A 14,276-nucleotide genomic window follows, 5' to 3' on the forward strand; every position below is an offset into this window, starting at 1 on the left:
CTTGTTGCATGAATAAATGTCGGAAGAACTCCTCTCTGCCTCCAGCACATCTCCTCTCTCCTGGCTAATGCCTCTCCTTCTCCTCTCTAGGGAAGCGGAGTGGCCCACTCACCTTTGGGATTTCTAGAGGCCTTGTTCGCTTAGTTCTTCCCTTTCTTCCCAGTAAGGAGGGTGGCAGTGATAGATATCTCTACTCTTCTAGGGCTCAGGTTTTCAATAAGTATTTTCTGGATGGATCAGTGGAGGTCTCCACATTGCTGCTGGTTCCTCAGATGGCTCTTTGTCCTCCAAGAGGGGCAACATGTGGGACCCTGCCTTGGAAGGATCCAGCAAGGAATTGATCCTTGTCAATTCTCCTCACCAAAACTGGTCCCCAATGGTTGGTCTCCCCCTTGAGGATCTGAGGTTGGGAGTGAGGCTCATTAATTGGAATTTTCCAGAGGAAGGTTAGCATAAGGAACACCTGAGGGGTTTCAGGTGGGGTCTGCCAGGGATGATAAGGGCAGGTGTTAATGCCACATATTATTTCAGCACCTCAGGGACCAGGCCTGTGGTCTCCTTAGGGAGCTCTGAGGAGCTTCTCCAAGATCCAGGATGCAAAGGAAATCTCTCGCAAACAAAAATCCAAAATGGTAGAGGGATTGGACAAGCACATCACATGCCTAGGAAAGGCTTAGAAATATATAGATTTCTTTCTTTCCAGTCAAACCTGGACTTGCTGGCCAGTGATGATAATAACAACAACAGAAACACTAACGCACATGTACAATGTTCAGACCAAAAGCTGGGCAGTCATCCCTGGTACTGCCCCCCTCTCCCCAGCACTGCAGCCAAGCCATCACAAAACCTATCTTCTTACCTGAAAATAATCTCAAGTCCACCCATTTCTGACTCTGGTGCCATTATTCTACTTTTACCACCACCATCTCTCACCTTGACTCTCCGATGGCCTCCTAACTGGCTTCCATGTTTCCATTCTTGCCAGCTCTGCTGTCTTCTCAGTCACTAGAGTGATCCTTTAAGATCCTAAATCCAATCATTGATTCTGGGGTTGAAACCTTCCAGCTCATTCCTATCAGGCTTGGAAGAAAACCTAGACTCCTCACCATGCAGGATCTGGCTCCTGCTCTCCTTGCTGACAAACCTCAGTTCATACCGCTCTCCCCTTTATACTCCACCTTACGGCATCCCTGACCTTCTTTCAGTTCCTCAAATATGCCAAACTCATTACTGCCTCAGGGCCTTTGCTCTTACAGAGTCCCCTGCTTGGACTTCTCTCCCCCATGACCTTCACTGGCTGCCTCTATGTCATCATGTATGTGTCTGCCCAGATATCAGATTGACAGAGAGGTCTTCCTTGGCCACTTTGTATAAAAAAAACTTACCCTCCCACTTACTTTTTATGCTTTTATCTGGCTTACTTTCTTCACAGCACTTAATACTCTATGGAATTACCTTGTTTTCTGGTTTCCTTGCTTATTGTTTGTCCCCCAAATCAGAACTACTCTCTGCTAGGGCTGGCACAGCTTGGGTGTCATCTAGTTGGGGCACTGCTGTGCTTTCAGCACCTAGAACAGCGCCCGCCACGGAGCAGTCTGGCCACAGAGAGACGTTAAGTACGTGAATGAATGAATGTACAGATACAAATACAACTTGCAATATCTCACGTTTCAGTTTCAGAAGAAAACTGTGATCTCTTTTTGAGTGGTGGCCTTGACCCTGATGCTTCCCTTTTCAGACAGAGATACCAAAGTCCAGAGAAAGAAGTCACCTGTCGAGGCCCACAGCAAGCTAGTAGTGGCATCTGGGTGAGATCTCAGCTGCTTAGATGTTAGACCGCATTTCACAAAGCATGATTAATGGGCCTTAGAATCCCTTATGAAAGGTTTGTGATAAAAAAATTTATAGAATAAACATCAGTTATAGGGTTTATTTTTAGTAAGACCTTTAAGCGCATTTAAAATATACCGATTGTCATTATGTTCTAGTGTTCTCTAATCCTGGCACTTGAACTTTTTACCCAAAGTGGTAGAAATAGGCCCTCATCCAGCTTTTCAGGTGGCCATTGTGAGCCCTTCTATCTTACTTCTCCAAAACATGAGGGAGAAGATACAGATGTACATTCTGTGACCGTGGTACCCAAGCATTCCCTTTGGAATGATCTGAAAATGGCTTTTCCTCTCTTGCTCTGGGATGTGGCTGTCTCCTGTCTTGTCCCTTGCTATTGGAAGCTTGGGGTCATTGTCTGCTTTTTTTATCTAATGTATTTTGATCTAGTGTATTTCCAAACTCAAGACCCTTTTAGGAAATCACAGGTTTATCTGATCTCCCCCAGTTCTGAAATTCTGATATAGTGCTACCTTTTCTACTCTTTGGTGGCAAGAATTACTGCTACCCAGAAGATCTTGCCTTCTCATCCTTCCATCAAACAGGGGAATGTGCAGAGATTTTGTTCTTTTATTGACTTGTGCAAGACAGTATGTGCTTTTTCCCATTCTCCTATTGTAAAATTATAGTATCCATTCAACCACCTATTCACTAATGTTTGCTTGGCATCTCTGTGTGCCAGGCACCATGTTAGGCACTATGCAAAAAATGGTGGAATAAGATGTTCTCTTCTACACTCAAGAAATTTTCACCTAGTGGAGGAGATGGACATGTATACATTGCATACAGACACACACACAAAAACACAAAATCAAGAAGATGAATAAGAGAAATTAAAATTTATATACCCATTATAAAGAGAACAGGGGATCTCTTTTATAAAGAGTTGTCAAGGAAACCTTGTTGAGGAGAGAATATTTAAGGTGAGGCCTGAAGATAGGAAGGAACCAGCCATGCTGACTGGGAGGACAAGTGCCCCTGGAAGAGAGGCCAGCATGTGGTATGCCCTGTTCTGCCTGGACATGCACACACACATGCGCACAGTAGACACAACCATGCCCTCTGCTAAAATAAATTCATCTGACCTCCCATTGTCCAGGACCCTTTTCCTATTGGATCAGGCCAGTGGCACCACTCCTCTGAGACTTGTTCATCCTCTGGCCTTGAAGTGGATCTCAGGATGGACCAGGGCTCACCTGTTTCCTGTTGTCACCCTCTCTACCCACAGGTTTGTCATGTTGAGCCTGGAGTTTGACTACATGTGCCAGTATGACTATGTTGAGGTCCGTGACGGGGACAGTAGCAACGGCCAGATCATCAAACGTTTCTGTGGCAATGAGCGGCCAGCTCCCATCCGGAGCACAGACTCTTCACTCCACATCCTCTTCCATTCAGATGGCTCCAAGAATTTCGATGGCTTCCATGCCATATTTGAGGAGATCACAGGTAAAGGCCACGGAGATAAATGTAGCATTTTATGGCTGTGTTCCAGACAAACATCTCCTTTCTGAACAGCACTCCCTTCTCTCTGCACAGCCTTATTAAAACTCAGTGTGCTGGGTTCTTGGATGCAACCTACACTTTGAGAAGGAAGAAATAAATGGCAAGGTATATTTCAGAAATGTTCACCAGAAGCTTAGCTAGTTATTATGGATGCCCTTGTATAGACGCTGGAGCAGGGGAGGGCAGGTAGTTTGAGGTCACAAAGTAGTCGGCTCTATGGTTCACACTAGGGGGCCTCTCATAGTTAAGCGCATGGGCTTTGGAGCCCTGGTAGATTAAGCTGTATGACCTGGGGTAAGCCCTACTTCTCTCGGCCTCAGTTTCCTAATCGGTGAATAAAGAAAAAGCATAGGTCCTGCTCCATTAAGGAGGTTCTGGGAGATGAAATAGGTGAAGAGCTTAGTATGGTGTCTAGTACATAGGACATACTCAGTAGCTGCCCAATGGCAGGTGTGCCCTGAGCCTCCATCTGTCATCTGCAAAATAGGCATTAAAAGTGTTTCATTCAGTGGTAAATGCCACTTGCTTTGTGAGTACACTCCAAGCCTGACTTGAACTCCCGCCCTGTTCATATCAGGAAGTAGGATTTGACCAAAATGAGCCAAACACACAATCCTAGGGAAGTACCCTCAGCTCTCACTGTTCTGAGATTGGATCTTACTGTATCCGGCTCTACAAACCAAGCTCAGAAGTTCTGTTTTTTTTTTTTAAATACCTAAGTAGGCATTGTAGTGGCATTTTGATTGCTATGTCTTCTCATGGAAGGTATGACACAGAAGTCTCAGGAAAAGCGGTAGTGGCAGTGGGGTCATCCTTCTGTAGCCTTGTCCTTTCAGCAGGATGGGCGGACAGCCCCCACCTGCCTTTCCCTTAGCTTATCTCCATGTGAGCTCTCACTGTTGCTTCTCATCTGTTCTACTGCCTTCCGAGGATGTCCCCTGTGGAGCTGTGCAGGCCTGGGGCTTCTGGAGGCTGTGTCACTGTGGTGTGCTGTGTTGTGGTGTGGCGTGGTGAGCCTGTGGCTGATCCCTGCCCTTGGTAATATATGGCCAGCCAAGACTGGGTAGGGTTACACTTGAGACACGTGTGTGGGTATTTGCAGCAGTCAGCAGGGCTGGCTGTCAGGGGAGCCAGGGAGAAGCAGCAGTGGCTCACCAGCCTATGACCCTGTGACTGAGGGGAGGGTCAGAAGGGTCTCTTTCTGCCCTAAACTGGGCTCCTTAATACTACAGGAGTGTTTGGGAGAGCTTTGGGAAATGCCCGTCTGAGTTGTCAGGTAGACAGTACCACTCCCAGTTCCTCAGACACCCTGTCTGTGTGCTTGTGCTCAGGTTTTTCCCTCCGGCTAAGGTCACCTCCTCCACCTTGCACATTAAATCCCAACCCTCAGGGTTTGTATCCCATTTGTCGTCCTCTGCTAAACCTTTTCTCTTATTCCATCGGGTTGTGACTTTGCCCCAGTTTGAGCATCTTATAACACTTTTCCCTTTCCTGACACTAAATAAATTATGCCTCAGGTGATAGTCATTGTATTTTTCTCATCAGAAATCTCTGGTTTGGGAAGCAGGGTGTCCCACTCCGGTGCCTCACACAGGGCGAGCACCCAATACGGGCTTGTGGAACTGGGCCCAGTGGTATATTTCCAGTTGGCAAATGGAGGTAGGGTTAGGGCAGACCACGGTTTCCCAAAGTGTTCTCTGTAGGAAATAGTCCTCTGCAAAACGCAGGTTCTGAGGTCAGATTAGCTTGGGGAAGGCCAGACGTTATGTCATTCTGAGGAATTTGTGGTGCACCTTAGGTCGTGAAACATTCTGAGAAGTTCTGCAGTAAAGAAATCTGATTAATTATCATTTAATACCAGTAGTGCTTCCCCATCATATTTGAACCCACAACCTTTCTTAATTGAACACATCAACAGCTCGAGGGCCTAATGTTTATAAAATGCATGTTAGGAAATTCTCAAGCTCATTTTCAAAGGTGTCATGAAGATCTTCCAGTTCCTTTCCCCCAGTACCCAGCATACTTTCTTGAAAAAAGATGATCTAAAGCTCCCAGAGGCTGCCTTTCTCCCCTGGAGTCCCTCTGGGAAGGGTAAAGGCGTGCTTCTACTCTAATTATGTGGTGTACTTATTTTTGTTGGCTTTAGGTTTTTCAGACCATGGGAACATACTTCTGGGGCCTTCAAAAATCTCAAACAATATCAGATAAATACCTGTTTTAGGGATTCTCAAACAATGGTAATATGAATCCAATAAAAGAGATAAAAGTAAAGAAGCAAGTGAAAGACTCTGGTCAAGGCTCCAGGCTTGAGGAGATTGACTCGCTGTACGGTGACACTGAGGGAAATTGCCTTTTCTCTTACAGCATGTTCCTCTTCTCCCTGTTTCCATGATGGCACTTGCCTCCTTGACAAAACTGGATCCTACAAATGTGCCTGCCTGGCAGGCTACACTGGGCAGCACTGTGAAAATCGTGAGTATGCCTCTGGAGTGGGAGTGAAGGTGTCACGTGGGGCTGACGTGGAGAGGGCTCTGGGAACTTGAAGAATGTTGTTTCTTGCTATTTAGGACAGTCTGTCCAGGGTGGCATGTAGTGTGGTTCTCTTGGCTGGGTAGCCTCTGTCCAGGGTGGCATGAGTGGTTCTCTTGGCTGGGCAGCCTCTGACTCGGGATATTGGCAACCACCCAGGTCTTCCCATTGACATTTCAAGACCTTACCTGCTGCATATCCCCCTCAAAAAGATATGCCTTTGATGGCCTCAAATAATATTCAGAGCTCAAAAACATGGAAGAAGGGCCAAGAGTAGAAAGCCACTATCATAAAGTCTCGTGTGGCCCTCAGTCTGAACTCCCTGTGCATTGTAAGATCTGAATTTTGGGCTTCTGCCCCAGGGCAGCATTCATAGACTCCAGGATGTTGTTGCATGATCTGAAACCATTAGCATGGAGGAACTCAACACTGTGACCAGAAGTCATTTATCAAGGGTCGCTGGTAACCAAGGCTTGTGTGTGACGTGTGTCTTAACAGAAGTTTGAGCCCTAAAACAGGTGTCATGACCTGTAACTATCAGCGTGGAATGCGAAGGGCAGAAGAATGAGAAGATTCAGGATTTGGGGGAAAGTGAAGGACAGATAATAGCCTGAGTAGGGTTTCCCCCAGTGGATCCTGAGTGGTGAGTGTGGGTGCAGGTGGTGTATCAGGACATGCTCCCAGAGAAGCTGGCAAGGGAGTGGGGAAGCTAGGCTGGGAAGGGAGGGAAGCCAAGCAAAGGTGTGATTTCAGGCAAGATCCAGCCTCAGTGGAATCTGGCATGTAAATTACTTCTCTGAGTGTGTCCTGGCTTTATAGCAAGGCAGCTGGATTTTCACAGCCCCATTGCAACCAGCCAGTGGCCAAGGGCTGCCCTGGGCCAGTAGGAGAACATGCCTGACTTTCTATGCATGTGGGCCGAGTGGTTCCAGGAGCCCTTGAATTGTCAATGAGATCTCAGGTGCAGGCCATTGGAAGCAAAACAGTATAGACTGGGGGATGGGGAAGGTAAGGGGGCCACAGAAGTAGTGAAAAGGCGTCTGAGCACAGATCACCAATAGCGTCTGCTACAACCACTTGTAACTAGTGTGCACAGGTACTTTGGGGTCATCCTATGAGGGGCCCTGGTCTGATAGCATTCATTAAAATTTGTACATTTGTCAATATTTACATGAGCTTTCCTTGCTAATAAGGCAGACGGAAGCCACGGTGTCAACAGTGTGTTCTTGAGTGTGTCATTGCACTCCGCTGAAAGCATCACTTGCTGTGGCTTGGCGCTGCTGACCTGAGCATGGTTTTGCTGGGTGCTTAGAAAAATGTCTTCTGCTTTATGGTTCCTGCCTCCTTTGAACCTGCTATGTTGTGTGCAAGGCAGAGAGGAGAACTGTAGCTTTCTCTTTGTTTTAAAAATGCACGTATAGAGTGAATCTGGAATCTTGACAATGGCAAATCCTGAGTATTACCCTTTAAATTCAGAGGGAGGAAAAAAAAAAGAAGGCTTAATTTCTTGATGAATTAATTACACTATAACTAGAGATTTTAAAAATGAGCTGGAATTGGAGAGAAGTGAAATATTGCTAAATAAGGCAAAAAGCTTTAAGAAGCTGGGTCAAGGGGATCCCTGGGTGGCGCAGCGGTTTGGCGCCTGCCTTTGGCCCAGGGTGCGATCCTGGAGACCTGGGATCGAGTCCCACATCGGGCTCCTGGTGCATGGAGCCTGCTTCTCCCTCTGCCTGTGTCTCTGCCTCTCTCTCTCACTGTGTGCCTATCGTAAATAAATTTAAAAAATTAAAAAAAAAAAAAGAAGCTGGGTCAAATGAGGGCAGGGGTGGGGTGGAAGGAGAGAGAAATTGATCAAAAGTTGTGACTAAAATATGTATGAGTTGCTTATGAGACAAACATTGTTGTTTCAGAATTGTCATTCCATCCAGAAAACAGAACAAAACAAAACAAATACATATAATGAAAAAGAATGTAAAATACGTCATTATGAACTGATTCATAACTTGAGTCACGAAAGGTCTTAAATTCATTCTGGTCTCAAAACAGCAGCAATCTATGTCCCATCTAGGACAGGAGCGTTCCTCTTAGCCACTTTTAAAGATGTCATGTGAAACCAAAATTCCCTCAGCATCTTGGAGTTGTAACTAGGTGAAGGTATTGGTGGTGGATATCTGATACATCATTTGCTGGCAATCATGTTGGGTGCCACGCATTTTACTATTTTTTTTTAGAAGATTTAGATTTGGTTTTCCTTCTAGGAAATTCAGCAGGAGTTCCAACTAACTCAATGAGGGAAGCATCACAAAAATTGGCTGTGGCAGTTTACCTTGTAATTTCTGAACAAACCTTAGTGGTTTCCTAGAGTTACATTAGCTAGAAAAACATAAAGAGGGGAAAAAAAGATTTGCTTCATTGTTTTCCCCATGAGTATACTACTGAACTGGAAAAATATCCCTGGAGGAAACTGCTTCAAAATGAACAAGAAACTCAAGCATTCTGGGATAATCTAAACTTTGAAATGCCCAAGTTGGACTAGGCATTTGTTTTACAAAATAGCTTTAAAAGCACCAACTCAAATATTAATGAGAATCCCATCTTTTATTTATGTAGGACCAAATCTGATGAGGGGAGACCACTTCATAGATGCTACTTTAATGGTCTGCCCTCCTGAAGTCTTTGTGAGAAGGTGGATGTTCCTTTTAGCAGATAAAGGATTTGAAGCAGAGAGCTCAGTGGTCCCCAGCAACTTCAAAACTCCAGGCTAGAATTCCGCATTTCCCATTTAGTTCACAGTTTCCCAGGCACGGTTCTCACCAGATGAACAATAGATAAGCTCTGGTCATGTCATCGCATCCCATTATCTAGTCCCCTCAAAGGACTTTCCTTCCCAGGTAAGCTCTGCCTGTTACTCTTTTTCAAAGAGAATCCTGATTCACTGTCTCTTGGTATAAACTGTTGTCATCCTTTTCTGTGTATATATTTAAGGATGTGAGTGGGACTAGAATAGAAATAGATTTTCTCCCTACTTATTAAAGAAATATATACTTGTAAAAATAATCAAATAGCCCAGCAGCATATAAAATAGAAAGAGATCATTATTTTCCCTGACCCATCCTCTGTCCCGGTGGAACCACTGTTAACGTGGTACTTCTAGACTTTTTTCTATGATGTGGGAACCTAAGTTGTTGATAAATTAATATTTTAAACCAGTGATCCTCAGTCGGAAGTGGTTTTGGCCCCCATTCCCATCCTCAGGGGCCTTTGGCAACATCTAGAAACACGATTAATTGTCATAATTGCAGGGGGGAGGCCACAGATGCTGCTAAATATCCTGTAGTGTGCCAGCCCAACCCAGACCAGAGAGTTATCTGGCCCAAGTGTCAATCGTGCCAAAGTTAAGAAACCCGTTTCAAACAAAAAGAGATTGAGGGATACGTGCAATTTTTCAACTTATTGTTTTCATTGCCTGTATCGTGGACACTTTTTCCAGGCCAGTCCATGTTGACCTACCTCATAAAAACAAGTGATTTTCTGAGTATTCCCTTGTAGGGATGTATACACCATCATTTATTCATCTAATCCCTTCAGATGGACTTGATACCATACTTAATTAATTGTTATAAGGAAAGCAGCAATGAATATACTACACTAATTTCTTGGTTCATACGTAGAGGTATTTTTGTAAGGGAAATCCCTAGATGTTGAACTGTTAGCTCAAAGGAGACACAGATTTAAACTTTTGAGAGGTATTGCCGAAATGGTCCCTAAAAGGTTTCACCAGTTTACAAGACGAGGTCTTATAAATATCAGTCCTCAAAATAAGAATTAGAACTCACAGGGACGCCCGGGGGGGCTCAGGGGTTGAGTGTCTGCCTTTGGCTCAGGGCATGATCCTGGGGTCCCGGGATCGAGTCCCACATTGGGCTCCCTGTGGGGAGCCTGCTTCTCCCTCTGCCTGTGTCTCTGCCTTTCTCTGTGTCTCTCATGAATAAATAAATAAAATAATAAGAAAAAATAATTAGAAGTCACATTTGAGAGACTAGGATCTGTTCTTGTCTAGTTGAAAATGAATTTCTTTCCTTTTTTTTTAAGATTTTATTTATTTATTTGAGAGGGATAGGGAGAAAGAAGGAGAGAGAGCAGAAGGAGGGGGAACAGCAGGAGAGGGAGAAGCAGGGAGCCCGACGCAGGTCTCAATCCCAGGACCCCAGGATCATGACCTGAGCTGAAGGCGGACGCTTCACCCACTGAGCCATCCAGGTGCCCCGAAAATGGATTTATTTTTGGAGGAAGATGAATGGGTGTGAGGGAAGGCCTCGCGCCCAGACTTCGGGGTAGTAGCAGAGAAAGAGGAAGAAAGAGCGGGTGCAGGTTGGGCTCGTTCGGTGGTCCAGAGGCTGCGAGAGCCCTGGTGCCCTGCGTGGCCCTGCTGCCCCAGGTCTGCTTCCCAAGGAGGAGCTGTGGCCCCTGCTCCCAGGTCACCTCCTCCGGGAGCAAACCCCGGGGAGCGGCCCCCTCCTTGACTCTGGGGCCACACTAGCTTCCTGCCAGCACCCTCCGTGACCCCAACCTCTCTGGGTGTAAGGAACCAGGGTCCCCCTGACCCCCTTTCTTCCCTGTGAAGTTTCCTGTTTCTTTGTATGAAGCACAAGGACAAACATCAGTTCTTGCGTCAATGGTGGGAATCCTGTTTGGTGGAAGTGGAGAGCGAGGGACTCAGCGCCCCGTTCCAGTTTCCACTCGCCTTTGTTCCTCTGGCCCCGTTGCCAATGCCGGGCTCTCCCCCGCATCCTAATGAAGGGCCGGAGACGGGCTGAGTCGCGGGGCACAATGCTCACACTGCAGGCCCCGACGCGCTTTGAACAAAACAAGTCGGCTTCCACCAATTAGAGAACACTGGGGAACCCGGATTCGTGTGGGGTTTGGAGCGTCGGGAGCTTTCCCACTTGCCTGGCCCAAGGACTGGGAAGAAAGAGCCCCAGATGAGAGGCACACTTTATGCTCTAGCTTCAAAGGGGGAATCGTGTTTCTCATCAGAATAAGTGATGAGGAACATTGGGGTTTTCATGGAAACGGTGACACTGATGCAGCGGGAATGTGCCGGGGCCACCCCTGGGGCATGGTCACCCCTGGGCTGTGGTGGGAGGCATGCACATTGCCCTGAGGTCTCTCAGGGGAGGCATTGTAAACACGGAGTTGGTTCCTGGCTTTACACTGTTCCAAGGGCTGGTCTTAGCCTTAATTGATGGAAGACAGGGGCACCTTTGTCCGTAGTGAGATGGTACATCCTGGGGTGAAGAGCTTGGGCTCCGTGGGCAGAAAGACCTCGATTTGACTCTTAGCCTGCCGCCTACCAGCCGGATGATCTTGAGCTGCCCGTTTAATGCCAAGGAGCCTCAGTTTCCCCATTTACAAAGTTCAGAAAGATAATATCACGTATTTCTCAGAGTGTTTGTGGGGATGGAATGAAATAATTTACAGAAGGCACTGAGTTGAGTCATAGGAACTGTTATTGTCTAAAAAAATTTTTTTGGAAGATTTTATTTATTTGAGAGAAAGACAGCAAGAAAGCAAGAGAAAAGAGCATGAGTAGGGTAAGGGGCAGAGGGAGAAGCAGACTCCCCACTGGGCAGGGAGCCCGATGCAGGACTCAGTCCCAGGACTCCAGGATCATGACCTGAGTTAAAGGTAGATGGTTAATTGACAGCCACCCAAGTGCCCCTGTGGATATTTTTTGTTTTGTTTTTGGGGTTTTGTTTTGAGTATAGTTGACACACAATGTCATGTTAGTTTAAGGTGTACGACACAGTGATTCCCTTTCTCTATAGGCTGTGCCAGGCTCACCACCACTGGCCACCATCTGCCACCGTACAACGCTTTACGGTAGCATTGACTATATTCCCTATGCTGTGCCTTTTTTCCCTTTGACTTATCCATTCCATCACTGGAAGCCTGCATTTCCCAGGCCACCATCCCCCACCCCCTTCCTTCTGGCAACTATTGATTGCTTCTTTGTAGTTCTACATCTGATTCTGCTTTTTGTTTATTCATTTGTTTTGTTTTTTTAGATTCCATGAATGAGTGAAATCGTATGGCATTTGTCTTTCTCAGTCTTATTTCACTTCGCGTAATACCCTCTTTTGTATCCCTCATCCCACTCCCCATTATGGACATTTAAATGTTTGGCAGAAAGTAGGGGATTTTCCAGATAAGGGATTAGAGGAACAGCACCATTGTCCACAAACTAGATGATTATGACACACCTTTCTTGGGGTTGCAGTGTTTAGGAAAATTCTCCCCTCGACTTTCTAAGCCTCTCCTGTGAACTGCTTTTTCCAAATCGTTGCTGGATACTAAGTATTGCCACCACTGCACTTGCGTACAGCCAAGAAGGATCTGGTTTGAACAGGGCAAGTAGACACGCCAATGTCATTGTCACGGAGGCCTCCTAGATCCCAGGAGAAGACACCCACATTGGGCTTGGTGGATGGGGAGCCTTTGTAAGCAGGGCATCCCCAGGAGGAGGCTGTGAGAAATGATGAATGGAGTTATGCCTCCCTTTTTCTCACATGGTTTTTCAGAAGTCACTCATTTCACATGAGGTAGACTGGTACTCAGCTTGAGATGGCATGAGAGGTAGAGGGACAATTCCATGGAAGAGTCCTGGGGAATCCATGGTTGTTACCCACAAGTACTTGAGAGCCCAGAGCCTTCAGAAATTGGAAGGACCCCAAAGACCATCAGCTAGTGAGCCTCTAACTTCTCATACACCCCCTTACATCTGAGCCTCCCTAACATGGAAATGAGTCTCTGACGTCCTTCTTGGTGTATTTTAGAGGGATGCCATCCCATTTAGATTATAAGATCGGAAAAGCAAAAGCTATTACCGAACACAGCAGAAGCTCCCTTGATGTAGTTATCAAGGTGTTTGCTTTATAATTCAGGGGAGAAGGTTCCTTTTCACGTGGATCATTCCTTGTTGGGTGGACCTGAGTCTACGTGGATGAAGTAACATTTTAGCATTAGCCCTGATGGGCTCCATGGGTATCTGGCCTCTTAACCGAAGCGTTGCTATGCCCCATTCAGGGTAAGGTGCTTGGTGGTTGGCATAGAAGGGGTGCATTTTTCGAGTCAGGAATCCTTTTCATTCTGGACCGCATTCCAGCAGATAACAAGAGGATGGGTGAGGCCACACGGTCAACTTTCCAGCCTGATTACGTCCAAGAGCTCTGGATGGAGCACCCATCAGTGTGGAGAGGGCCAGACCCACCATCGTTTTATTGAGAATTTGCTTCCACTTGCCTGCCCCTGACAGGGCCCTCTTGGCTTTTGCTTTGGCAGATGAGGTCACTGAGGCAGGAACTTAATGCAAGAGGCAGATTTAATATTGGTTCTGGGTTAAGAGGTAATCCATTAGAGCAAGGATGGGCTGTAGCCATCAAGGGAAGAGGCTAAAGGATGCAAAGAATGGAAGAATGTGAGAGAAAAGCAAAATTAACTTGTGGTGGGAACAAACATCCCTGCCTTCATGGACTCTGAGACTGACACCAGCCCCTTGGCAGAAGCTAGGCCCCCCACTTTTCTCTAAAGGCTCCTGCCTTGTGGTACATTCACTATGTGTCCCTCACCCTGCCTCCGAAGACGAAAGCTTCCCTTCTGCAAAATATAAGACTTTCTCACTGGCATCTAAGTATTGAAAACACAACAGTTGTTGCTAGCTCTGTTCTCAGTATAGGCCAGGCTGTGTGCTTTATGTGACATTGGCTCACTTCATTGTCTCCATGCCACCACAGGGCAGGTACTGTTATCTCCGCCACTTTACAGATTAATCTAGCCAAACATTTTTGAGTGTCTGGTAGGTACAAGGCACTGGAGAAATAAGACAGGGCTATACAGTTTATTTTTTTTCCTTCTATTTGGCAGAACCATAGAACAATTCCAATCCTAGCCTTTGTCAAGTATAGAGGAGAACGTCACATGCCACACAGTTCCCGGCCACAGCTTCCTGTAGGAAGGCCTGTAGTGATGGCGATGGTGGTGATCAATGAGCATTACTAAGTGGGCAAAGTCTCTTAGGACTCAGATGTGCTCAGCAGCTCACTGTCTTCATCCCCAAGGCTAAATAGTACAGAATTGCCTTGTTCGGGCCATTTCCATGTTGAGTATTTCTTTTATTTTGAAAAGTTGACTATAAACACTGCTGGGGGACATTTTCTCCAGTAGTTTAGCATTATTATCCACCTCCCACCTCATCCTCAGCAGCTGACTCAGAAACCTGAGATGGGGGAAGCCTTGAGATGCCTGTCACCCAGTAGGTCCACTAGGTGGAGGGCAGCTAAGTTTCTACCAGTTAC

The 14,276-nt window shown here is 46.3% G+C and overlaps 1 protein-coding gene across 2 annotated transcripts in view; it reads left to right on the forward strand.

Moving 5' to 3' along the window:
- Nucleotides 1-14,276, forward strand: part of PAMR1 (peptidase domain containing associated with muscle regeneration 1) — a 124,394-nt gene that overhangs the window by 90,620 nt on the left and 19,498 nt on the right. For both annotated transcript variants that reach the window (XM_055301281.1, XM_055301280.1), the window contains exons 5-6: nt 3,116-3,333; nt 5,755-5,862. In XM_055301281.1, the coding sequence (XP_055157256.1) occupies nt 3,116-3,333; nt 5,755-5,862 (326 nt within the window). The remainder of the gene's footprint in view (nt 1-3,115; nt 3,334-5,754; nt 5,863-14,276) is intronic.

Source organism: Nyctereutes procyonoides, unplaced genomic scaffold (genome assembly GCF_905146905.1).
Source record: "Nyctereutes procyonoides isolate TBG_1078 unplaced genomic scaffold, NYPRO_anot_genome, whole genome shotgun sequence".
NCBI classification, from domain to species: Eukaryota; Metazoa; Chordata; class Mammalia; order Carnivora; family Canidae; genus Nyctereutes; species Nyctereutes procyonoides.